The 26,173-nt window shown below is 47.0% G+C and overlaps 1 protein-coding gene across 4 annotated transcripts; it reads right to left on the minus strand.

Annotated features, from left to right (window-relative positions):
- Window positions 1-242: 242 nt before the first annotated feature.
- Window positions 243-24,378, minus strand: BSDC1 (BSD domain containing 1). 4 transcript variants are annotated; one of them, XR_008556919.1, is made up of 12 exons: window positions 24,280-24,378; window positions 23,689-23,749; window positions 18,820-18,936; window positions 16,136-16,303; window positions 13,549-13,603; window positions 11,867-11,982; window positions 11,370-11,438; window positions 11,124-11,202; window positions 8,932-9,411; window positions 2,956-3,059; window positions 1,046-1,561; window positions 243-703 (listed from the first exon to the last, which is right to left on the minus strand). XR_008556919.1 is itself a non-coding variant. In XM_028133291.2 (11 exons), the coding sequence occupies exons 1-11, from the start codon at window positions 24,303-24,305 to the stop codon at window positions 1,529-1,531; spliced, it is 1,308 nt and encodes a 435-aa protein (XP_027989092.2). In that variant the 5' UTR covers window positions 24,306-24,378; the 3' UTR covers window positions 243-1,528. The 4 variants fall into 4 exon arrangements, 3 of the variants coding, with proteins under 3 accessions (XP_027989092.2, XP_008155221.2, XP_054576574.1); XM_028133291.2 differs by having other exon boundaries at window positions 243-1,561; XM_008156999.3 differs by lacking the exon at window positions 24,280-24,378 and adding an exon at window positions 24,001-24,025 and having other exon boundaries at window positions 243-1,561.
- Between the last annotated feature and the right edge of the window lie 1,795 nt (window positions 24,379-26,173).

The following is a 26,173-nucleotide window of genomic DNA, read 5'->3' on the forward strand; positions in this document are numbered from 1 at the left end:
AGGAAGCCACTCTGCACACTGTGAATGTCCTGCCCCAGCTGCCATGGGGGACAGGAACAGACCCCCAGACATCTTCCAGCTTCTGTTGAATCTCTTTAATGCTGTTAACGACAGTCTGGAAAAGGTTCAGAACAAAGTTCTTTTTTCTTTCTTTTTTTAATTACAAAACTAACAGCTGTTAGAATCTTTTTTTTTTCTCCTTTTTTTCTTTTCCCAGCTACAAAATACTCTGGGGAGATGCATTATAATTTAAAATATATAATATTGCACAAACAACCAAAAGATTAATTAAACTAAAGAAATAATTACAAAGAGAAAAACCTCATCCCATCAAAAAGATTCAGCATTCTCTCCACCCCACCCCCTCACTCCTTGGGATCCCAGCCGCGCTCCCATTAAATCACTGGTGCACACCAGACTACGCACTAGAATACCAGAGCAGCACTGTAAGCGCCAGGACCTCCAGGGATTCCTGCAGCCCGCAGTCCCCCAAGAGAGGGGCCGCTTTAGCAGAGTGGAGGGTGAGAGAGACAAAGACGGGTCTGCCTTCAAGAAGAGCTTTTTCAGAAGCCTGATGAGTCTCAAGAACTCACCCAGCACATCCGTTTAGAAGCAGAGGGCTGAGGCAGAGAAATTGGGCTTACCGGAAGTGTAAGTATCAGCTTTGATCACTGCTCTGTACCACTGCGAGCTGGCTTGTGTCCTAAGATCCAGGTGAATTGAGGTGGGTAGCTGGCTGGACCAAGTACCCCCCAGGCATCGCACAGAAGGCCTGAAGGGCCCTCCCTCCACGGGGAGGGGAAGAAAAGCAAGAGCAGAGTCTTGCAGGTGGCACGGCTGGGCTAAGGACTTGGGTGCATCTGACAGGAAGAAGCCCTGGGAAAGGCGTGGGGGACACACCAGCCTGGGCTGGATGAAAGGAGATGGGAACTCGGGGTTTGGTCTCTAGATTCTGAACCACAAGGAACCTTTCTGGGAATGGAAAATGCCTGGGAAGAGGAGATTCCCAAGAGAGGCTAATTTCCCAGAATCAAATGTCTCTTACCCACTGGAATAAGGACCACACTGTTTGCCATCCCTATCTAGCCAATGGCAGGTGGCATGTCCTTCCTTGCCTGCTTATGGGTGGACAGCGTGTTGACTTGGCTTCTTCCGAGAGACTGGTGGTTCAGCTTCTGTCCACGCAGGCAGAAGGGATGGAGCTCTCCCTTGGGACTTCCCAGCAAGAGTCCCCAGGAACGGGGTATTCAGCATAAAAATGTAGGCTCTTCCGGTGAGGGGATAGGTTTCCTCCCCTTAGGTCATCCTATGGTTGGCACAAGTCAGAGTTCTTGGTTTGTGAGCCCCTTCCCAGATGTGAGCAGGGGCCCACAGGGCCAGCAAGAAGCAACCCAGAATCTGTGCCTAGAGCTCTGGTTGAGAGGCCATTTGGGGGACATTCTTGGTCAGTGTCTTCCAGGGCTGGGCTGAGACGATCGAGGGAAATGGGAGGTGCTGTGGGAGGGGGAGCTGCTTGCTCTGGCTCCCCTCATTCCCAGTCCTCCCACTCTACATCTTCCAGCTGCAAATGGGAGAGGACAATGGAGAGCACAAATACCAATTTATTCCTCTAAGTCAAACCCAGACCCAAAGCTCCCCTTGCTGCCTCCATTTCCAGACAGCCCTCCCCCAAGCCCCCGACTGCCCTGGGCCATACACTGCCCATGAGTGAACCACAGTCTTAGGGAATGTGTCTGGGCGCAGAGCTGCCCTCTACCTAAGGGGTGAGTCTGCTTCTCTGATCATTCCAGACCCAAAGGAAATGTTTCCACCAACCAACACTTGTCTCTACAAGGGGGACACCCTGCCCACAGGAACGAAGCCAGCAATTCCTTAACGAAAACTTGTCTCCTGCTGAGCAGCTACGAAGATGGCTCAGAGAGGCAGAGAGCTTGAGAGCGGCACTAAATTAGAAGCAAGCGTGGCCCTGGACTACAGGTGCTTACAGGGTCTTCACTAGGGGCTCCGGCACCCCAGTCCTTAGCTAAAGTCTTCCCAGGCCACTTCCTCTGGGCCTGCTGCCTGCTGATCCCTGCTATGACGAGTTACAAAATAACTCTGCTCAGGAAGACTGGATGTCAGGCTGCAAAGACACAAAAGCCATGACAGGACACCAGGGCCTTTCTGCCTTGGGTATCATGAAGTCACAGGTACAAAATGCTCTCGCATGGGTCACTGCCTCCTCTCGGGCTTCAGTTTTCCAATATGAAAAACAAGGCCCTCCCCGTGCCTCTAATCTGTTTACCGCTTTAGCAGGTGCATGAGTTACATGGTGGACAGTGGAAGTAACACTGACTTGAATCATATGCCTGTTATTTACTAGCTATGAGAGTTTTATCCCTAGCCTCTCATTCAAAATGACCCATTTTTTATTTTGAGAGGAAGTGAAGAATGAGCTCATAACTGGACTGGGTCTTGTGGTGGTTTTGGTAACATATACTAGTGCTCCCAAGTCCCAGGCACTATGCTTAATGTGTCGATCATTGTCTATCACAGCTTATAAGCTTATAATTATCAATTCCATGTTTTAGGCTAAGTGATTAGCCCTAGATCACACTGTCTTTTGTCTCCAAGGCTAGAAATCTGCTCAGGTCCCAACCTGGGGGACCATGAGTCAGAAGATCTGGAGCGGGGTTTGGCATCTGTATTTTTTAATAGTTCCTTGGTGATTCTGACACAGAGCTAATATCAGGAACTCTCCCTTTCTTCCATCCTGGAACTGAGGGGAAGCAGAGCCTACCAATGACAACTGCTCAGGGCCTGAGGGGGAGGTCCCAGCTCTCTTTCTGCAGTCTGCCATCTCAGATAGGCACAGGGATCCATCCACCCTGAGGGAACAGTTGGGCTTGAGAGGGAGAGGCCTCAGACCCTGGGATCGCTGGGCTTGCTTCCCTGTGGCCAACCAGGTCCACTCACCTCACCCGAGGCATCCACTTTGGAAAGTGCCATCTGCACTTCTTCTTCAGTCATGTCCAAGTCAAAGTCCTTCTCCCAGTCCTCGCTGATGTCTGTGCTTGAGCCTAGAACCAAAATCCACAGTGTCGAAGTCAGAGAGTGGTATGTGAAGAGGTCAAAGCTAGAGATAATGGCACTCTTTAAAAGGACCTGACAAATACACAACAAAGGTCTTTGCCTTCTGCTGTTGTTCTAGCCCACTTCCCACTTTTAGGAATCTAAGGAAAAATCCTAGATTCAGTAAAAAATGTAGCCAAAAGAATGTTCACTGTAGTGCTGCTATAGTGATGAAAACTTAAAAAACCACCTGAAAATCCACTGATAAGAGAATTACAAACATAAATAAATAGGGTAGTGATGTGATGGAACATTATGTGGCTTTTAAAGGTTAGGCTGCAGGACATATACATGACAAATAGTATTAAACTATACTATTAAGTGAGGAAAAGCAAGTTACTGAAGAATAGAGAAGCACTTTGGTTCCAAGGTTCCCTGGGAGTCCCAAAAATCTTCCAGAATAAACAATGAACCTCTTCCTCTTTACTCCCTCCATTCTGCCTACACTGATCTTGCTACATCTAAAACACCAGGCACATTCCCACTGCAGGGCCTTTGCATGGGCTGTTCCCTATACCTGGAATTCTCCTATATCCACAAGCCAACTTCCTAACTTCCTGTACACCTTTATTCAAAGCTCACCATCTAAGTATGGCCTACCCTAACCATCCTTTTATTTTCTAACATCCTTTTAAATTGCAACCTATTCCCCTCTCTGCTCTAGTTGTTCTTTTTTTCCATTTTTTTTGTCACGTCCTAGCATATACCATCAGATTTAATGTTTACTGTCTAATAATATAGGAGTTAAAATGAGAGCTCCTCAAGAGCAGGCAGGGTGTTGGTTTTATTTTCCCATATATTCCAAGTGACTAGAACACATAGCTTGTTCTCAATAAATATTCATGGACCCTTTCTGTAAACCAGGGGTTGGTAAACCATGGCCCATGGACCAAATCCAGCCTCTGTTTTTTGGAAATAAAATGTTGTACACACATTGCCTATGGGTGCTTTGAGGCTACAACAGCACAGCTTAGTAGTTTAGACAGAGACTGTATGTATGCCCCCAAAAGTCTAACATACTTGTGATCTAGACCTATACGTTTTTCTATACAGAACAAGTTTATCCGTCCCTGTTCTAGGTGATTCTGATGCCTGCTCAAGTTTGACAACCACTGCTCTAAAAATTCATATTTGGTTATGACTTCTTACAAGCAAATACTTAAAAAATGTACATTGAAAGTTATTACTAAGAAGCTATAGTTCGTGTAAAAAAAAGTATATGCAGTAAGATTCCATTTTAGAAATATGCTCACAGATGTATGCACACATGCAGAAAAGATCAGCAAGATATCCACAAAAATACTAACAATCGTTAACCCTAGGTGATGAGGTCATGGGGTAATTTTTCTTGGTGTGGTTTTTTTCCTAAAAGAAACATATATTACCTTGTAATCTTTTTTTTTTTTTTAAAGCACCTTTAAAAAATGTAGGCCCCTGATTCCAATAGCATGACTCATAATTTCTCCTTATTTCTTGTCTAACTTGCTCCTCACCAGGTGCTTAGGGTCTCAGACCCTCCCTAAGCCCAGCCCCCACATTCTTTTTTTTTTTTATTTTATTGATTTTCTACAGAGAGGAAGAGAGAGGGACAGAGAATTACAAACATCGATGAGAGAGAAACATCGATCAGCCGCCTCCTGCACACCCACCACTGGGGATGTGCCCGCAACCAAGGCACATGCCCCCGACCGGAATCGAACCTGGGACCCTTGAGTCCGCAGGCCGACGCTCTATCCACTGAGCCAAACCGGTTTCGGCCCCCACATTCTTTATAAGGGGTCTCACACTGTTCTCTCCTCTTAGCCACCTAGCTAACTATAAGCAGTGTGGTAAGAGCATGGTCTATGGAACCAAGTCAATCTGGGTGGAATCCCGACTCTTTTATTTATTGTCGTCTTGGGCAAGTTACTCTGAGCTTCAGTCTACTTATAAACAAAGATAAACCACCCTCTTTGCAAAGAACCACTGGAGGAGCTTATTAGAATGCAGACGCCTGCTCCCCAACCCCCTCATTCAGACTCAGCAATCTAGGGGATGGCCCAGGATTCTGCAGGAACCTGGATGATTCTGTGTAGACCAGAACCTTCAGTTCGATACAAGATAGTGTTAATATTATAAATATCCATGGAAGGTGCCCGTAACATATGTACATAGTGGATATTTAACAAATGGAGTCCTTAAAGGTCTCTTCTCAAAGTTAAGTGATGTTGCACATGGCCCCACAGCTAGTCAGGAACAGATGTGCCACCAAGACCCAGTTCTTCTGATCCACATCTAAGTGTCCCTGTGCTTTCAGAACACTTTGGTGGGACCCACCTGGCCATCTGACAGTGCAGGCTCCCTGTGAGGTAGAAGCCAGACTCCTAGCTGATTTGTCACTTTAGAGCTGTGGCTGTGGCCATGACAGCTTTCTCTAGCCTCAGTGGTCCTTTAGGGATTTAAAACTCTCTTCTTCAGGCTTAAATGCTAGGGCAGACCCTTTAGAAAACAGAGTATCAGCTAAACTTTTTGGAGCACTTCACATCCGCCCTCTAAGGTAGGTATTTACAGTCCAGGCTTACAGATGAGAAAACGAAGGCTTTGAGTGGCAGAGATGTGAACTGGGGCTCTGCCATCTGCCGTGTCCCACCATCCGGTCCTGTCACACAAGGAGAGCAGTAAGATCTCCATTATCTGTGCACGTGGCAGAAAACTCATCTATGCAACCATCATTTTAGACTTCACGATGGCGTTTTTCTGTGTGTTTTTTTAATTACTAACCTCAGGTAGGAAGCAAATCTGCAAAGACGGGAATTGCACTGGGACCTGGGAGACCCTGCGGCTAGACCCCAGGAAAGACTGCTGCACCCAGAGACCAAGCCTCCCTCATGTCATTTTAGGAAGTAATACAAGCGGAAAGGAGTCACTCTGTCTCTAAGTCTCCAGTCTTCCTTTTAAGATTTACTCCCTCTACTCTGTTCCCACTGTCCTACCCTCGTCCAAGACCCTGGCTTCCCCTCACTGACTACAACTACTCCTGGTGGGTCTTCTGCATCAAATCCCCAGCCTCTCCTTCCGTGAATCCCTGAGTGCACCGCAGACAGTAAAACAGCGTGGTTAAGAGCTTTTGCTGCATCTTCCCCAAAATCTCATTATGTCCAGTTTCTTTCACCCACCACTCATTTTCCTGATGTTCTCTGATGGGATTCCAAATGGAACCTATAATTCTTTAACCCTACAACTCTTTCACCGCTATTTCCTCCCTTGTCCAGCTAGGATTCCATGAGCCATCATTCTGATCACTTCTTGCGTGTACTTGACTGTCTCCTTTTCTTCCACTGATTTCACCTGGCTAAACTTGGACCCTGGTTAAATCCAACTCCCCATCTGCTCTGTGCCTGCACCTGAGCAACTGAATGTGGCTGGACAAAAGTGCAATAGTGCTGACCAGTGTCTCCAAGTTAATGACGACTACCTCCAATGGGCCCGTAGTACCACCCACCCAGCAACCACACACTACCTGTTGATCCATCACCTACTCATCCACTCTCCTAAATGACTATTTCATACTTTTCTAATTGGGTAGGTGACTGATCTGTTTCCTACTAATTGGGTAGGTGACTGATCTGTTTCCTACTAATAAAAAATGGGGACTATTGCACAGAACCCACAGGGCTTTTGTGAAGATTGAGTGATTATGCATATCGTGCTTAGCACAGAGCTATATGAACATACAGAAAGTGTTCAGAGACTAGTACCACTTATTATCATTTCTCCAAAGCATTTCTCCTTGATTAAGCACTTGGAACAATTACCCCCAGTTGATAGAGGCGTAAACGAAGGCTTAGAGATCAGTAACTTTTCTGAAGTCACATGGCTTATGAGCAAAGTTGGGATCTGAACCCAGAGCCTCCCCATGTGAGGCTCTTAGTACAGGTTGGGCATATAATATATGCAGCATGCCCCGCTGCTTTGTGACCCTAAGTCCAACCTTCTAAAATCAGCTTACGTTCTTAAGTTCTATTTCTGAGCCAATCCATTCACCCTTCTTGTTCCTCCCTCTTGTAGGAGACAACACAGAAAAGTGGGCTTTGGTCACCCCCCTGCAATGTGCCCCATGCCCTCTGCTAAATGGACTTTGTAGGCACACTGAGCCTGGACTACTTCCCCGCACCTGCCCCAAACTCTCCAACTCTCCTAGACAATGCTGGTCTCCTCGGTGAAAGACTCGCTGACGCCGAGATGTTCCTTCTTTCTTTGACCTTCTCCAATACAAGTCTGTCCCACACAGCTTCATGTTTCATCACAAAGACTGCAACTTTTGCCCCTCCCTCCTCAGTGTCTCACAAAGAATAGGTAGGAGCTCAATGGATGACCTCACTGAACCAGTCAGAAGGAAAGCACTCTGTTTGGAAACTAGAAACCCTGCAGTTTCCATCAGGGAGCAGGGTAGGGTATAGTGGGGTCTGTTTCCCACCCACTGCAGCAAACCAGTCCCTCATGTGCCAGCAGGCTAGCCCTCACCAGATGGGCAAGCTCTATGGCTGACTGGTACCGAGTGCTGGCAAAGACAGGATGCATGTGTGTGTGAGGAGTTGAGGGAAGGTCTTGCTGGCCATCAGCTGCCTCTTAGAGAGGTATTCTAGGAGTTAGAGAGGTTCCCCCGTGACATCAAGTCACAGAGTATCCAGATTAAAATTCCATTATACAGATAAGAAACTAAAGCTTATTACTTAAGCTGGCTCACAGAAAGTTCATGAGTATTAACCTTATTCTTTAAACTGTAATGCAGCCCTACCCAGTTTGGCTTAGTGGATAGAGCACTGGCCTGTGGACTGAAGGGTCCCATGTTTGATTCAGGTCAAGGGCACATACCTTGGTTGCAGGCTCGACCTGGGAGGCAACCAATTGATGTTTCTCTCTCTCTGTCTCCTCCTCTCCCTTCCACTCTCTCAAAATCAATGGAAAATATCCAGTGAGGATTAACAAAAACCCCCACAAAACTGTACATGTATGTTTTATTTATATATATTTTATAATAATAATTAATGAAGGCTTAGGGAAGCTAAATGACTTTCCTAAGGTGACCCAGGAAAGAAGACCCTTGACATCAATCAGTGTCACCAGAATACCCACCCCAAGATAAGGTTAAATTGTCCAAAAGGATAGAATTCGGTAGGTAGTTAAGGGCGTGGGCTTCAAGTCAGACAGACCTGGGTCTGAATCTGGGCTGGCCACTTGTGGCCATGTGATTTGAGCAGTTAATTAATATTTCTGAGCCTCACTTTCTTCATCTGTAAAACGAGGACAGTTAACAGTGACCTCACTGGGTTGTAAGATGTGAGAAATTAAAAGTAATGCTACAAACTTAGCACAGGACCTGACATAAACCTTAATTTGTAAGATGCACTTTAATCAGTGTATTTTAGAATTGGACTAAGGTAATAAATAATATATAGTAGCCCTGACTGGGCTGGCTCAGTGGATAGAGTGTCGGCCTGCAGACTGAAGGGTCCTGGGTTCGATCCCGGTCAGGGGCATGTACCTTGGTTGCAGGCACATTCCCAGTAGGGGGTGTGCAGGAGGCAGCTGATTGATGTTTGTCTCTCATCGATGTTTCTAACTCTCTCTCCCTCTCCCTTCCTCTCTGTAAAAAATCAATGAAATATGTTTAAAAATAAATAAATAATACATAGTAACTGTCATCACCATCAGTATCACAAATGAAGGACAGCTGCTCCCAGGATTCTCACAAGGGTCAAGGAGATCAGGCTGCCTTGTGAGGTGTCAACTCTCACTGGCCCTGCCCCACGCACTCCCTGGGCTCAGGCCTTGACTTACCTTTCTTTCCATTGTTGGAAGGTGTAGATTTTCCACTGTCCGAGTTCAGCTCAAACACCCGTAAGTCTGTGAGCACCTCCTCCCTGAGAGTCTCTACTCTGGCTGGAGGCCTGGGCTCTGGGCCACTGGGGCGACCGGCAGGGGTGTGGGGCTTAGACTGAGCTGGGGGTGGGGGTCCAGTCTCGCCCACATCCACAGCCAGGCTCTGTTCCTCCAAAGATGCCTCTAGAAGCTTTTGGGACAGGTCCTTGGGCAGTCCTGGCGCCTCAGGTGTGGTGGCAGGTTTGGCAATCTGGGTCACGAGGGAGATACTCTCGCTGCTCTCTGATGGAGTGACTTCTGTGGGAGGCTCGACTGGGATCACCAGATTCTCTTCACAGGGACTCTGGGGGCCAGGTCCTCCTTCAAGGGATGTGCAAGTTTTGGCCACAGGAACCTTTGCCTCTTTTGGAGGTGGGGGTGAAATGCCCACAAGCTCCTCTGTCAAGAGAGAAAAGCAGGGAAAGCGGGCAATGTGCCCTGGTCAGCCCCGACAACCCTGAAGCTCTCTGAAGACAGGCCTCGGTTTTCTCCCAGTTTGCTCTGATCACGATGAAAGGTGCCAGTGTCCTCACCCCTCTCCCTCAGGTTCTTCTGCAGACACGCCCTGTCCAAGTGTCACTTACCCTTGAGGCCATGCCCGTATCTGGTGGGCACTCGGCTTCCAGAAATTCAGCCCAAGATGGCATTATAGACTAGAAAACTAAGACTTTTAAGTTTTCTTTTTCTGTCAGTTTTGAGTTGAGATCAGGCTCTGCTACATCCTAGATGTATGATCTCAGGCAAAGCACTTTGTGGGTGTTTTTTTTTAACTTTTCTTTAACTTACTTGCCTCATTTATAAAAGAGGATAATGGAGTTGTGGTAATGACCATATATATAAAGCTCTTAGTACAGGTTGGGTATCCTATATAATAGAGGTAATATGCAAATTAATCCTCACACCCTCACAAGATGGCTGCCTACAACTAGGCCGGCAGGGGGGTTAGTGAGGCACGACCAAACGACTGAACAAGCAGGCTGTGTCGGGCGACCAGGCTGGCAGCAGGGGTTAGTGAGGGACGAACAAATGACTGAACAGCAGGCTGCATGGGGCGACCAGGCTGGCAGGGGGGGCAGTTGGGGGTAACCAGGCCAGCAGGGAGGGCAGTTGGGGGAGATCAGGCTGGCGGGAGGGGGGGGGGGGAGAGTAAGGGGTGACCAGACCGGCGGGGGCGGGGGGGGGCAGTTAGGGGTGATCAGGTCAGCATGCAGAGGCAGTGAGGGGCAACCAGGACAGCAGGGGGGGGGGGTCAGTTAGGGGCAACCAGGCAGGCAGGCAGGTGAGTGATTAGGAGCTAGCAGTCCAGGATTGTGAGAGGGATTTCTGACTGCCGGTTTAGGCCCGCCCCCCAAGGGGTCCCAGATTGGAGAGGGTGCAGGCTGGGCTGAGGGGACCCCCCCAGCACGGATTTCATGCACCGGGCCTCTAGTATAATATAAGCACTTATCATACAGGTGGCTCCCACACACTGTCAAACGCTGAGCTGCCATAGAGGATGCTTAGCTCCCTCCCTAAGCCAGCGGTTCCCAAGTTTGGCTGGGCATTAACATTACTAGGGAAGCTTGTTAAATACAAGTTTGGCCCTGGCCTGTGTGACTCAGTTGGTTGGAGTGTCATCCCATCCAGTATACCAAAAAGTCATAGGTTCGATTGCCCAGCAGGGCGCAAACCCAGGTTGCGGGTTCAATCCCATAGGGGCATGTACAGGAGGCAGTTGGTTGATGTTTCTCTCTGACATGGATGTTTCTCTCTCTCTAAAAATAAATTTAAAAAACAGTAACAAAAAACCCCACAACAACCCCGTAAGTTTGGCCATAGAATCTTACAAGAGAGGATAAGGGGCTCTGGGATTTCAATAAGCATCCCAGGTGACTCTGCAGTAGCTGGTCCATGGCTGGCAGGGTAATCTGCTACAACGGCGGACACAGCAGATTAGGTGCTTTCTGTACCTAGGATCCCACCAGCCTTGGGAAACATCTCGTCAGCTCAGCCTATCCTTAGCATGCACACACTCATTACGTTTCCCTGGGGTGCTATGTCTCTCCAGGATTCAGAGAGAATGGACAGACAATCCCCCACAGGCAGGACCTGTTACCTGCCCAATGTCTTACCTTCTTCCTCTTCCCATCTAGGCTCCTCAGAGATGCTTTGTTCTGCCCGCTGCTTCAGGGCATCCCTCCGGGCCTGCTCCTGAATGTGGGGGAGCAGATGTCGAGGAACAGTCAGAGCACCCTCTTCCTAGATCTGGTCCTGACCCCAGAACTCTTGGCACCCTGTGTCCCCTTCTTCCCTCAACAAAATTCAGCTCACTTCCCCCATGGCTGAGTCGAGTACCTAGCCAGGCTAGGCCAGCATACCTGCTCCAGTTGATGAACTTTATAAAAATACCGATGCCAGAATTCTGAATGGGAAACAGCTGCTGGCACCTGGAGGGAGGGGACAGCAAAGATGAAACTTCTGGAGTGGTTGTGTGGGGTCTGCATCCCAGCCTTATCAGCCAGCTCCTAGCCACTCTGGACTTCAAATACAGTAAGAGGTTGAGCAATGATTATCAGAGTATTTCCAAACCACACCCCACTCCTGCTACCTTCCTGGCCTAGGTTGGCCCAGGAGAGAGAATAGGAATTGCACCAGGCTTTGCCAGTCCTTCCATTTCTCACCACGATGGCCAGAAACCTGGCATATCAATCCCCCCCGTGCAAATTCTTGGCCCAGGAACTGGCTGGTTTGGCTCTGTAGGGTCTCCCACTGCTCTCTAAGCCAGATGACTCTGAAATGACTCAGGATATGTCTCTCCCACCTCCCGACACCTCAAGCTGGGAGCTGGCTGAGGTCCTGCCAGCTGGGCCCTCACCATCTTGGTGTAGAGGGCCCGGATGGAGGGGCTGCCTACAAGGAGCTCTGAGATCTCCCCCTTCTTCTCCTCCAAGCAGAACTGGGAAAGCCAGGCGTCAAACAATTCCGGGGGCCCTGTGGAGGGACAGACACTGATGGTCAGTTCCCTGGTCTGAGGAAAGAACACGGGGCCTGCCTACAATAAACACACCTAAGCCTGGTCATGGATAAGGTTTTTCTCAAAGCCATTTGGCCCACGGTGGGGAGTATGTAGGGTGAAGGGGTGGGTGATATCAGGCGCAGCACCTTCATGACCTCCAGGAGGGCTGCAGACTCCATCTCTCCCATGCCCACTCACTGTGTAGCCCACTGCACTTGGCCACTGGATCTCCTCTCTCAAAGAGCTGTTCTCAGGTTACCAGTGACTCATGTTTCCAGATCCAATGGCTACTTCTCTGTCTTCCCTCATGTGACCAATCCAGGTTTTTACTCTGGGAGCCATTGCTTCCCTCTTGAAAAGCCTCCAGATCCAGGGGTCCAAGTATCCCCTGGACACGTCCACTTGCACAGGTGCTGCAAACCCAACTCATTTTCTTTCCTGCCCAACCTGATCCACCCAGGGATCCAATGGAAACCTGAGGACCCTTCTAGACATGCACACTTTCCTCTTCATTCCTCCTGCCACCTCCTAGGTTCTGGCCCTATCTCTGATGTGAGGACTGCTACCAAGCCTCCTAACTTGTCTTCCTGTCTTCTATCTCTCCCTCTATTTCATCCTTCACAACACTGCCCAGAACTCTTTTATATAATATAAAATCTGATCACCTCAGGCCTCAAAATCCTTCACTAGTTCTCTATAGGAAGGCTTTTAAAGCTTTGTTCCAAAGATGGACTTCAAACAGTCAAAGAATTCTCATTTTGCATATAAAATTTTGTGAAGAGAGGGTCTGTTATTTTCAACAGATTTTTAAAGGCATTTGACTTAAAAAAATGTTAAGAAGTACTACCTTGAGCATTTTAGGACAAAATTCAAACTGCTTAGTCTGACACCCAAAGCATTCCAATCTGGCTTCCACCGCATCTCTCACTGCTCTCGTTCCCTCACATGCACCCTTTAATTCAACCTTCCCAAATGCCAGCTACTCCCTGTTCTTTCTGGACCTTCCGCTTAAGCACCCACCCCCCACTTTAAAGATAAAATTAATTTACTGCTAATTCATCCTTAAAACATCAATTCAAGTGTCACGTCCTAGTTTCCCAGGCTAGGTTGGGTGCCATCCCTCTGGGTTCCCTCTGCACCCATCATTCTATAGAAGCAGTCATTCCAAATCTACCACCTTTGCTTTATTCACTGTTTCTTGTTTCTCTCTCCTAACAGCAGGTTCCTGAAGGTCTCCAGGTTGAGGGTTTGACTCATTTCTGACCTCCAGTTCCCAGCCTGGGGCTTGCTGTACCACAGGGGTTTAGCAAACAGGCAGGCAACAGGGCTGGGAGGGAGCCTGAGCTGAGGATGAGGGAAAGGGTCGAAGTCTTTGCATACAGGGATGAAGATAGCCTGGGTTCAGGGAGGAAGAAGGACCATCACCCATCCCACCAGATCTAAGGTACACACTCGCCCCACTCTGGTCCCTCTACACAGGGGATGCTTAGCCCTTGGTCTCCCTTCCCTGCATGCCCACCCCCCCACAGCTACCCCCTCACCATCTGGTTCATTGCAGTAGGTTGCCGGGTCTGACTGCAGGCTATAGAGACGAGCCTATAAGAAACAGAGAAGATTCTTCAATGAGGTGGTGGAGCCGCCTCCCCAGCAGGTGCAGAGATGTAGATCTCTGTGAAGACTCTGACTGGCAAGACCATCACCCTCGAGGTTGAGCCCATTGAGAACATCAAAGCCAAAACCCAAAACCTACCCAATAGTGCCTGATTTTTGTGGGCAAACAACTGGAGGATGGCTGCGCTCTTTCAGACTACAACATTCAGAAAGAGTACACCCTACACTTGGTGCTTCATCTACAGGGTGGCATCATCGAGCCCTTCCTCCTCCAGCTCTCCCAGAAGTACAACTGTGTCAAGATGATGTCACAAGTGTTACACCTGCCTGCACCCCCAAGCTGTCAACTCCCGAAAGAAGTGAGGCCACACCAACAACCTGTGTCCCCAGAAGAAGGTTAATAAATAAGGCCTCTCCACCACCTCCTCGAGCCCACAGGACTGGCTGCCTTCTGCCTGAACCCCGTGGCCCTGGTGCCTCAATAAAGTTTCCCTTTTGTTGACTGGAGCAATAAAGAAAAAAACAACAACAGCAAGCTGGTGCGGCTCAGTGGATGAACATTGACCTCTGAACCAGGAGGTCACAGTTCCATTCCCAGTCAGGGCACATGCCCAGGTTATGGGCTGGATCCCCAGTGTGGAAGCAGACAGGAGGCAGCAGATCAGTGGTTCTCTCGCATCACTGAAGCTTCTATCTCTCTCCTTCTCCTTTCCTCTCTGAAATCAATAAAAATATATTTTAAAAAAACAACAACACAGAAAAGGAACATAAATTCTGGGAAGCTGGGCAAAGAAAGCACCCCCTCTCTGCCAGTGTACCTAACCGACCACAGCCCCGCTTCTCTCCTGTCGGTTACCATACCCACAGGACACTTGTCAATTAAAGCAGGCTGGGGAGGGGAGTGCTGGGCTAGGAGTCCAAAAGCAGGCTCTGAGAAAAACGATCTCTCACCTAATATTACACTAAGGAAATACAGGGTAAACAGGCTACAAAACTATATGTATAAAATACTTTTGAATTATGTAGAGTTTGAAAAACTAATGCAAAAATATTAATAAGGTCCAAATTTATGGACAAGTTTTGAAATAAATAACTTCCCCAAGTTAAAACCATTCATCAAGAATCTCTTAATTTCATGGCCATCTGCCAAGTGAACTGTAAGCTGTGTTCCAATGAGGGCCATGGAAGCGGCAAACTTTAGCTGGTGAACAGAAAGCCCCCTTCCTCCCTCAGTATTACATGAAGCATGGGCTGGCTGGCTGCATCAGAACTGCAGCAAGTGGTTTTGGTGATTCACTGTTATAATTTAAAAACCTGTCATTTTAAAATTTTCACAATTCTACTCAAATTTCACTAAGTGGTGGTGCCAATTCCTGGAGTTCAGTACGTTTGGAATGGAAATTCAATGTGGTAAAACGCTATGAAGGAGGCCAAACAGCTACGACACCATGGAATTTAGGAAAAAACACTCCATGACATCCAAGAAGTAATGAGAGAAAATAAAATGCGATAGAAATATAGACATCCTCCTCCCATACAAGTGTTCCTATTGGAAGTTAGTTTTAAATATTCCAAATATAGAGCAGACCATGTCTGTCAAGATGCTCCCTACAGCATTCCTCATTATGGATGAAATCTGAAAGGAATCCAAATGTGCAACACAGGGAAGTGACAAAATAAATTATGCTACCTCTAGCCGGTTTGGCCTGTTGACTGAAGGGTCCCGGGCTCGATTCCGGTCAAGGGCACATGCACGGGTTGTGGGCTCAATTCCCAGTAGGGGGCATGCAGGAGGCAGCCAATCAATGATTCTCTCTCATCATTGATGTTTCTGTCTCTCTCTCCCTCTCCCTTCCTCTCTGAAATCAATAAAAATATATTTAAAAAATGAAATAAATTATGCCATATTCATTTTAAAGACATTAAAAATGATGGTGATTAGGAAAGGTGCTGAGTTTATCATAAATTTTTCAAAAGCAGGTAACAAAATTGCATGTATAAAGTGCCTTTTTGGTAAAAAAAAAAAACACACAAAAAAAACAAAAACAAAACAAAACAAAAAAAACCCCTAAACTATCTTTACCCATGTTTGTAAACAAAAAAAATGACAGGCTAGCCTTGGCCGGGTAGCTCAGTTGGTTAGAGCATTATCCCAATATACCAATACTCCCCTCTACACTCTCTCTGTGCAGCTCCTTCTTCTTTAAAAGAAAGACAGGAAGGAAAGGAGGGAGGGAGGGAGGGAGGGAGGGAGGGAGGGAGGGAGGGAGGGAGGGAGGGAGGGAGGGAGGGAGGGAGGAAGGAAGGGCTATACATCAATAAGAAATCAGTGGTTCTTTTTGACTGATGGGATTATGATTTTAGAAATAATTATCTTCTTGCTTATCGGTGTTCTCCAATTCAGTTCTATACATATATATGCTTTTTAGCCAGAACACACATTGCTTTTGGGAGTACATGTGGGAAGCTAGAGCTCAGGGCTGTTAGACAACTGCAGGGAAAGCCACTAGTGAATACCTTGGTGCCATCATAGAGCTCAGCTGTGCCAGAGGGTGTGCCCATCAGGGTGATGACATCGCAGTCGATGGTTTTGTCTGCTGAGGGAGCAAAGGTGTCGGAGATCACCCCTAGGAAGTCAGACAAACCCTTCTTCATTTTCTCCGTCGCCCCCGAGGAGCCTTCAGTCTGAAAGATAAGCCAGCAGAGGAAGCAAGTGGTCCAGGGGCAGGCTACAATCTGGGGTATGGGGCATAGAGCGGTGGTGAAGTATCAAGGGCAAAAATTTACTGTGTATGTGGGGACCAGGGAAGCACTCACAACTTCTCACCCCATCTCTGGGGCTGGAGGAGAGAGAGGCAGCCAGGGTTCCCATCCCCCAGATGGGGGTGCAGAATAGGGCTGCAGTAGGCCTCTGTAGGTCAGAGCAGAGCTCCTTTGATTGGCTGTTTCATCAAAATTTCAGGGTCAGCCAGACTGAGCAAAGATTGACAGGTGAGGAGCCATGCCCTAGACATTCAGTGGGGAAGACCTATGCGATGAGAAAGGTACTAGCTATGGAATCAAACTTTAATTTGAATCCTAGCTCTACTACTTGCTGATATGAGACCTAAATCCTCCTTGAGTCTATGTTTCCTTTTCTGTAAAATTCAGATAACTATATTTCCTTCAGAGGGCTACTGTGAAGATTAAAAAGATAAGGCATGTGAGTTTCAGCACCAAAAAAAATAGAGATAAGGCATGCACAATGCTGGCATATAGCAAACATTTAATAAATAGCAATATTGTAATATCACAATTTCATCATGACTGCTCAGGAAGTGGAATATTTTCTATGAAGTTTGAGGAAATATGGGCTGGATCAGAACATTGTCTTGCCTAGAGGCAAGCAGAGGACTAGCTGAGGGCCAATGTATGGACACCAAGCTTGAGCCACACTGGTCAGAATGTCCTCGAGCCAGCAGGGATGAGATGCTGAGAGACAGGGTCAGGCTGTACAGACCTCGTGGAAAACTATAATATTTATTCCTAACGAGGCTGCCCAGGCATTTTAATTATTTATTTTCCCTGGCATTTTAAACCAGAACCTATTTTAGTGCCTAGAACAGGTATACAATCCTATTTTTGGAATAAAAAAGGAATAAATAAATGAAAGAAACAAGTGCTGTCTCTGCTGCTGGCTGGATTATCGCAGTTCAGCAGGACTACCACTTGTCTTTCATGCTCATCTGTAGCTGTGGTTAGCAGGCAGGCAGCATTTTACAACTTTCAACAAAACACGCTTGGTAAGAAACTGCCAAACATGTTTTTCATAACATGGCCTCTAGTTACAAGGCAACTGAATCAGCTGGTGAGCAAATGAAGAAATTGCAATCTGTCCATCACTAAAGGGAAAACTGTAAAAAACCAGTGTACTGTACTTCATCAGAAACTTGAGACTTGCAGGGATACATTTGACTGTATACAATTTTCTCTTCCACACTGACTTCAGAATCAAACTCCTAACTCAGAAGAGGATTCCAATGCACAGTTCTGATTAATAAAAACAGGGCCAGTAAAAATATAAGTTGGCACACCTTTCTGGAGGGTAGTTTTGCAACAGATATTAAAAGGCCTATAACTATACTCATCCTATGATCCCTTCCAATATTTTAGGAAAGGATCATAGGATGAGTATAGTTATTTTATTTAGAAATAAAATGTGAGAGGCAAAGATTTAGCAATCAGAATGTTCACTGTACCTCTCTTTACAATACTGAGGAAAAATGAAATAGGAAACTAGCCACATAATAGAATACCATGCCATTTGTGAAGCTGCAGAATGAAATCTGTAATGATTAAGTAAAAAAGTAGGTTACAGCCCTGGCTAGTGTAGCTCAGTTTGTTGGAGTGTCATCCTGTGCACTGAAAGGTGGCGGGTTCGATTCCTAGTCAGGACACATATCCAGGTTGCAAAATCAATCCCCAGTTGGGGTGCGGATAGGAGGCAACCGATCGATGTTTTTCCCTACACCCCCCGTCCCCTTGCTGCCCTTCCTCTCTGAATTAAAAAAAAAAAAAAAGATAGGTTACAAAACATGGTCTTCAGTTGATTCCAATTATGAAAATAAAAGGGTACCTAAGGGATATACTCCCACATAGTAACAGTAGTTATCGCTGGGAGATGGCATTTTGGATGTCTCTAGGCCTCTCTTTCTTTTTCTTTAAATGTATTTTATTGATTTTTTACAGAGAGGAAGGGAGAGGGATAGAGAGTTAGAAACATCAATGAGAGAGAAACATCGATCAGCTGCCTCCTGCACACCCCCTACTGGGGATGTGCCCGCAACCAAGGTACATGCCCTCGACCAGAATCGAACCCAGGACCCTTGAGTCCGCAGGCCGACGCTCTATCCACTGAGCCAAACTGGTTAGGGCTCTCTCTTTTTCTTTTACTTATTTGTATTTTCTAAATTATCTACAATGAATTGCATTGGTAATAGGATAACATCTGCTAAGACAGTAAGAAGTGGGAAAGCTTATTAATACTTAATACATAGATGTAGCTTGTTTGCTTGGCAGACACAATTCTTTCTAAATGAGAGCCCATGGGGAAAAAAAATTACATAAAAGAAAAATGGGAGAAAAGTTGTGAGCCTCCACCATGGTCTCAAAATAGGTCAGGTGTGAGGGACAGTCACTTTGAGGATATAGGTTGTACTCACAGCCAGCTTCTCCTTGACCACGCTGGCCGTGGCTGCAATGGTGCAGGCCGTGTCATGCTGCACCACCTGGGTGAACTCTGTCAGGTCTCGCTTCATGAACTCCAAGGCTTCGGAGGACTATGGAAGACAGAGAGGGATGACAGAGCCAGCTGGCTCCACCACCCTTTGTTCCTGTTCCCTGTGCTTCTTCAGTACCAGACAGACACATAGAAAACTCAAGTGACACAGGAAGCCTAGCCTCAGGAACAATGCTCACTTGTCCCAATTCCACGACTTGATAACTGACAACAGAGAGCAAAGAACTTCCTGCTGCTCTGAGAACTGAGTGTCAGCCCAGACACTTACAAGCTGTGTGTAGCCAGAGTAACTCTCATCTAATCCTCGGCTGTCTCCTATGAAACGGAGGGGGACAAGATCAGTGTCCTCAAGAGCAGAGTGGGGTTAGGGGATATATATAGTCTGAAAACAAAACAGACTTTGTTGCATTGCTTTGCTATGCTTTAAGATGTGACATCTATTTCAGATAACATGAAGAAAAGATATATGATTTTTTTTTATCAAAGGAAAGTGTTTCTATTTTTACTTTTTTTGTTACAGGAAAATTCAGTTGAAATGAGGCAGTATGTGAAATTATTTATCTGAAAGGTTTAATAAACATGTTGCATTAATAACAATAGTTTAGAAAGCTTTTATGAGTAATTCTTGACAATTTAATACCAATAAAAAGGTGTGTAATTTTTACATTCAACAAATGGGGTGTTAACAGAAATACTTGATTCAACTCTCTTAACGTTTCTCATACCTTAGACTTATGGCTACCCATCCAATGTCTATCTTCCTGCATAAACTGTGAGTTCCGCAAACATACAGCCTATGTTTTCTGTTCACTGACGCTTCCCCAGTGTCTGACAGAGGCAGGCATGGAGTAGGTGCTCCAGAAATGTTTGCTTATTACATTTACATGTACCAAGGCCATTTTAATGATAAAACCATCTGCATGATTTGATGAATGGTTGTCTCTCTCACTAGACAGTGGGCTAGAAGGGGACAAATATGGATAAACATGGTGCTTGCCTTCAAAAACGGTCACAGTCTACTGGGGAAATGCTCTCATAACAGTGCTGACAAGCAAGGACAGACTAGTGACCAGTGTATTATAGGGAGCTTGGAAAGAGTTGGTGAAGGGAAGCATGGATTATGAGCAGGAGTCACCTAAGAAAGCCTGGACATGTTGGGGTATGGGGTTTACTGAGGCCTATGGTATTTTAGTCCTAATGAACATAAAAAGTAAAGCATAAGTGGTGAGGGATAAAGCTGGAGATGTTGCCAAGGGCAACCATGGAGTGTCCGGTCAGCCTTGTGGGTGATGGAGAGCCACCGAAGGTTTGAAAGAGGTAGGACATGATGAGATTTACTTTTTTTTTTTTTTTAAATCCTCACCCAAGGATATTTTTTCCATTGATTTATTTTAGAGAGAGTGGAAGGGAAAGTGGGATGGGGAGAGAGTTGCCTCCTGCGTGCACCCCAACCTGGGCCAGGGATCGAACCTGCAATCCAGGTGCATCCCCCTGACTGGGAATTGAACCCGCAACCTTTTAGTGTGTGGGATGATGTTCCAACCACTGAGCAACAATGGCTGGGACAAGATTTGCATTTTTTTTTTTTTTAATATATTTTATTGATTTTTTACAGAGAGAAAGGGAGAGGGATAGAGAGTTAGAAACATTGATGAGAGAGATACATCGACCAGCTGCCTCCTGCACATCCCCCACTGGGGACGTGCCCACAACCAAGGTACATGCCCTTGACCGGAATCGAACCTGGGACCTTTCAGTCTGCAGACCGACGCTCTATCCACTGAGCCAAACTGGTTTCGGCAAGATTTGCATTTTTTAATAGGTAATTTCAGGTGACAAGACTAGAAGAGGGAAGACCAGTTAGGAGGCTGTTGCAATAGTCCAGGAAAGAAAACAGAAAAGTATGAATAAGAACAGTGCCGGTAAGGATGGAACTGATTCAAGAAATATCAGGCATTCCTGACTGGTGTGGCTCAGTTGGTTGAGCATTGTCCCATTTACTAAGAGGTCACCAGTTCGATTCCAGGTCAGGGTACATGTCCAGGTTGCCGGCTCAATACCTAGTAGGGGTGTACAGGAGGCAGCTGATCGATGTTCTCTCTCTCTCTCAAATCAATAAAAACATTTAAAAAAAAAAAGAAATAGCAGGCAAAAAAGGTGGATTTGGATGCACTGACTGAGAACAAGATAGAATCTAGAAGAGCTACTGGCTGCTAACCTAGATGACTAGGGTAGGTGTAGTGCTGCCAACAGAGAGAAAATGCGGAAGGGGGAGCACGTTCGAGAGACGATGACAATGACTCTGGTCATGCAGAATCAGCAGTGACTGAAATACCTGGAACAGTTGTCCAGAAGGAGTTTCTCACACACTAAAGCTCAGGGAAAAGGACTGAGTCACCCTAACATGAAAATGGAGGTCACCCAGGAAGAGTTTATAAACAGAGCAGTGGGCTGAGGACAAGGCCCCTCACATACCACACCTTTAAGAGGCAGGCAGAGGAAGAGGAACTCCCGAAAACAGAAAAGGAAAGGTGGGGAAGCAAGTGGAGAACTGAGAAAGAATCATGTCACAAAAGCCAAGGGAGTCGAGTTTCAAGAAAGAGGGAGTGATCACTAGTGTCAAATGCAGCAGAAAGGTGCAGGAAGATAAGGGCTGAAAACACCCGCTGGATTTGGCAAGTGTAAGTAAAGCTGAGTGTGTATATAGATAAGTCTATATGTGGTGGCTTCAGGGGTGCAGAGGGAGTTAGAGAGATCATGCTGTTGACCTCAAATTTTAAAAAGTAGGCGCTGCCCTAGCTGGTTTGGCTCAGTGGATAGAGTCGGCCTACAGGCTGAAGGGTCCCAGGTTCGATTCTGGTCGGGAGCACATACATGCCTGGGTTGTGGGCTCGATCCCCAGTGTGGGGCGTGCAGGAGGCAGCTGATCAATGGTTCTCCCTCATCATTGATGTTTCTATCTCTTATATCTCTCTCCCTCTCCCTTCCTCTCTGAAATCAATAATGTGTGTGTGTGTGTGTGTGTATATATTTTTTTTTCTTTAAAGTAAGAGCTAATGTTGTCTCCTGGAAGCAAAAGAGGAAGTGACTGAACAGGGAACTTGAGGGAGGTGTTAAGTTTGAGGAAAGTTCCTAAAGGCAAGGGGAGAAGAAGCAAATTAGAGATTGAAAAAGTTGCTGGGGGGTATTCAGGCCCAGATGAGCTTGGGAATCTGTGGCAAGGCCAAAGAGCAATGTGACTTTTTCAACCAGTGTCTGTGGGAAAGCTCATACGCACACACCACACATTACAGGAAGTAAGGAGCAGAGGAAGGCAGATTATAGCACCATTCAGAGCAATAGTCTTTGGGGCAATTTATGCTATGGGACATAAGAGAATTGAGGGTGCTGGGAATTGAGTGGTCCAAATGGAGCCAGGATAGAAAGGAAGAAAGGAAGGCCAGGAAAGCACAGAAAGACTAAGAAAAAATGGACCCGTGGGCCTCAGTGGTTGCACATTGATCCAAGAACCAAGAGATGATTAGTTTGATTCCCAGGCAGGGCACATGCCCCGGTTGTGGGCTCCATCTCCCAATAGGGGGTGTGCAGGAGGCAGCCTATCTCTCATCAATGCTTCTATCTCTATCCCTCTTTCTTTCTCTCTCTCTAAAATCAATAAAAACATATTTTTTTAAAAAGTAAAGATGAGGAGCTGAGGCCTAAAGAGGTTAAGTAACTTGCCCAGGTTCATATAACAGTAAGTAGCTAAGAGATAGAAACTAATTAATTCTTCTTCTCTTTAGGAATGGGGCATTGTTAAAGGCAGAAACAACAACAACAACAACAACACACACACACACACACACACACACACACACACACACTGTTTTCAAATGAGAGTTCTCCAAGAACAAAGATGGAAAGCTAATTTACCTATTTTTCATGAGTATGGTAGATCAACCTTGGGGAAAACACACAGGCAGCCTTCAAATGTATTTGCTAAATGAATGTCAGTAGATTGAGCAACAGAAACCAAGCTACCTGGAGGTCTCTTCTATTAAACCTCAGTGTGAAATTCTCTTTCTTGGTCCCCATCAAAACACAAACAGCTCAGGGCATCCTCAGATTTGCTGGACTGGAGCTGAGAGGAGTACACAGGCCAGGGGAAGATAAAAATGCTCCCAGAGTAAAGGACCTATTTAACTGAGGGCAGAGCCTCCGGGAGTCTGCTCTGAAGCAGGACTCATCCCAGGTAAATAGTAGTTAGCTATTTCCACAACTCATTCGGGTTCGTTTTGACAGGCTAGCATGGAATGAAACAGAAGCACCCAATGGCATTTCCCATTGGTAGAGCCACGTCCCACTCATCCCACTAGACTGTGAGCTTTGTGGGGCCGGGGACTGCATCTGTTTGGCCAATATCGGTATCCTCAGGACCTGTTAGAGAGTGCTGGCTGTGGCATACACGCTAATATTTTAAAGGACGATAGGATTAAGTTTCTATTGCTAGAATCCTTTATCTTTAAGACCTACATGACATGTTTTCTCTTCTAGGAAGTTGTAAATTTCCCCTTCCTATGGATTCCTACGAGAGGGTCGCTGCAGCCTTTAAAAGTCTTTATTTCACTGTGGCTAGTGTCCCACTGGTCTAAGTCGGGATCGGTCTTTCCGCAGCCCGAAAGGGGCTAAAAGTAGGGAGAGAGTCGTTCTCACCCCTGAGGGCCCGGCACCCACACGGGTCGGGCGGGGCCGGGCCAAGTTGCAATGAAGCGGTGCGGGGCCCTGGGGGAGGAAGGGAGCCGGCCCGGCTTACCTTTTCCTTGACTGCCTGGTAGCTCTGCTGCAGCCAGCTCCGCCACCACCCCACGTCCTCCCTGTGGAAGACAGATACATCTGGCAGCCCCGCGGTGCGAACGATCCGGTCTCAGTTTCCCCTCGGATGTGACCCCGTGGGCTGAGGCTTCGGAGACCGCTTCCCCACCCCCCCACTCTGCGACTCCACCCCGCCTTTCCAGCTGCGTCCACCGCCACGCTGGCCTCCTGTTCTCCACGGGGACCCTGGCCCAGCACCCCAACCCTGGGAGAATTCAGGCCCCAACGCCCGAGAGCAGGATGACGGGCTCACCCTTCCGCCATCTTCCCTGCATGACATCACCACTATTTACTGACCTTTGACTTCCGACACGGTACCGCCCCCTTAAGCACCGCCCCGGAGACCTCGGCCCAATCCTTGCGCGGACACCACCCTCAGTCCAATCTCCGCCCTGCTTTATAACCAGGCCCCGCCTCCTTGGGCCTGGTCCATTCTCTGTCCAGAGTTCTCCCTTAAACCCCGCCCCCGAGTGCTTGGCCCAATCCTCAGTTTTGTCTTAAGGCCCCAAGCGTTAGCCCCGCCCCCACCAACCTCGAATCTTTACGGGTGTCAGCCATAGTCCCCTACGGTGGCCGCATGGGCCCTCAGAGTGGTCTTGGGAGGCTGGGAGAAGAGGGGCGGAAGGGAGCGATCCCCGCGGGAGCGAGCCCGGCCGGAGCCCGAACGTTTGGATCCCGGAGCGCAGGGCTAGGACCGCCCCCCTTTATGAAACCAGCCGCGTAGTAGCTGTTTGGGGTCTCTTCGGGCTGGTTCAGCGAGCACGGGGGGCTGTGGGCCAGGGATTGGAGTTTCGTGGAGAAAAAATCAGAGGTGACTTACGTGCAGCCTCTAGAGGGGCTCTCAAGATATCGGAGACACAACTCAATCTTGACGGCCTGATTCAAAACTCCAGATGGATGTGGTTAGGAAAATGCAGAGACAGCGTGGAGAAGGGAAGTTGAAGGTGTTGAGGTCGAGGGAGGGAGGGGGGAGAGAGAGAGAGAAAATGAATGGGGAGGGGACCACATACTTTGCACTAGATCCCATCCCTCTGGTCTGTTTCAGGGCATAGCTTTACAGTTCCCGCCACTCCCATTCCCTTTTCCGTCATGGGATTATTCCTGTCATCATACATGCTGTTCTTGCTCCCATCTTAAAAGCAAGCAAACAAACAGAAACCAACCCTCTCCTGACCCTCCAGCATTTCCCTACTTCCCTTTACAGCAAAACTTCTGGAAGACTTGGCTATCCTCACCTCCTCCAATTCTCCTACCCTCCCCTTCTCTCTTGACTCACTTCAGGTTTTCCCTCCCCACAGTCCTTTGAAATAACTTTCGTTAGGGAGCCAAGAACAATGGCCAATTGTCAATTCTCATCTTACTTGAACAATCAGCATCTTTTTTTAATTGATTTTTTACGGAGAGGAAGGGAGAGGGATAGAGATTTAGAAACATCAATGAGAGAGAAACATCAATCAGCTGCCACCTACACACCTCCTACTGGGGATGTGCCCGCAACCAAGGTACATACATGCCCTTGACCGGAATCGAACCTGGGACCTTTCAGAAAGTCTGCAGGCTGACGCTCTATCCACTGAGCCAAACCGGTTAGGCAACAATGATCATCTTATCTAACACAGTTGATCATTTTCCTTCTCCTTCAAATATTTTCTTCACTGGGCTTCCAGGACACCATGCCCTCCTGACTTTCCTCCTATCTCACTGGCATCTCCTTCTCAGTTTTCTTATCAACCTCTGTTGCTGGAATGTCCCAGTTCTCCGTCCTTGACCCTCTCCTTTTTGATGTCTATAATCATTCCTCGGATGATCTTATCAAGTCTCGTGATTTTAAATGTCAACTATACACCAGGGACTCTCAACTTTTCTCTCCACCCCATACATCTCTGAACCCCAGGATCTTGATCTCTAATTGATTGTAAAGTAAACATATTAAACTTAACATGCCCCCAAAACTACTGATGTATCTACCTAAATTTAATGCAAACTTCCCCAAAGCTGTAAATAGCAACCTCATCCTTCCAGTTACTCAAGCCCAAAACGAGGGAGACATTTCTTTCGTACTCAAAAGCTAATTCCTCGGCAAATGTAGTTGGCTCTACCATGAAAACATAACCAGAATCCAGTCATGTCTCACCACCTCCCCTGCTACGATGTAGGTCCAAGCGGCCATTATCTCTCACTTGCATAAAGGCAAGAGCCTCTTAACTGATATCTCCGTGTCCACTCTTGCCTTCCTATAGTCTAGTCTTAATTCATTCTGAAAGTAATCTTTTAAGCAACCTAAGATGGTGCGGGCTTCTGTGGAAAACAATATGGTGATGGTTCTAAAAAACAATTACCATGTGATCTAGCAATTCTACTTGTAGGTATACACTAAAAAACATTGAAAGCAGGAACTCCAACAGGTATTTGTACACCCATGTTCA

Source organism: Eptesicus fuscus, chromosome 9 (genome assembly GCF_027574615.1).
Source record: "Eptesicus fuscus isolate TK198812 chromosome 9, DD_ASM_mEF_20220401, whole genome shotgun sequence".
NCBI lineage: Eukaryota > Metazoa > Chordata > Mammalia > Chiroptera > Vespertilionidae > Eptesicus > Eptesicus fuscus.

Bases quoted from the DNA above. Each gene is read 5' to 3' on its own strand.
- BSDC1 (XM_028133291.2), bottom strand. From the start codon at position 24,305: ATGGCTGACACCCGTAAAGATTCGAG. The intron at 23,750-24,279 runs GTTGGTGGGGGC...TGTCTTCCACAG, and splicing joins GACACCCGTAAAGATTCGAG to GGAGGACGTGGGGTGGTGGC. The intron at 11,439-11,866 runs GTGAGGGCCCAG...CCCTCCCTCCAG, and splicing joins GGGCCCTCTACACCAAGATG to GTGCCAGCAGCTGTTTCCCA.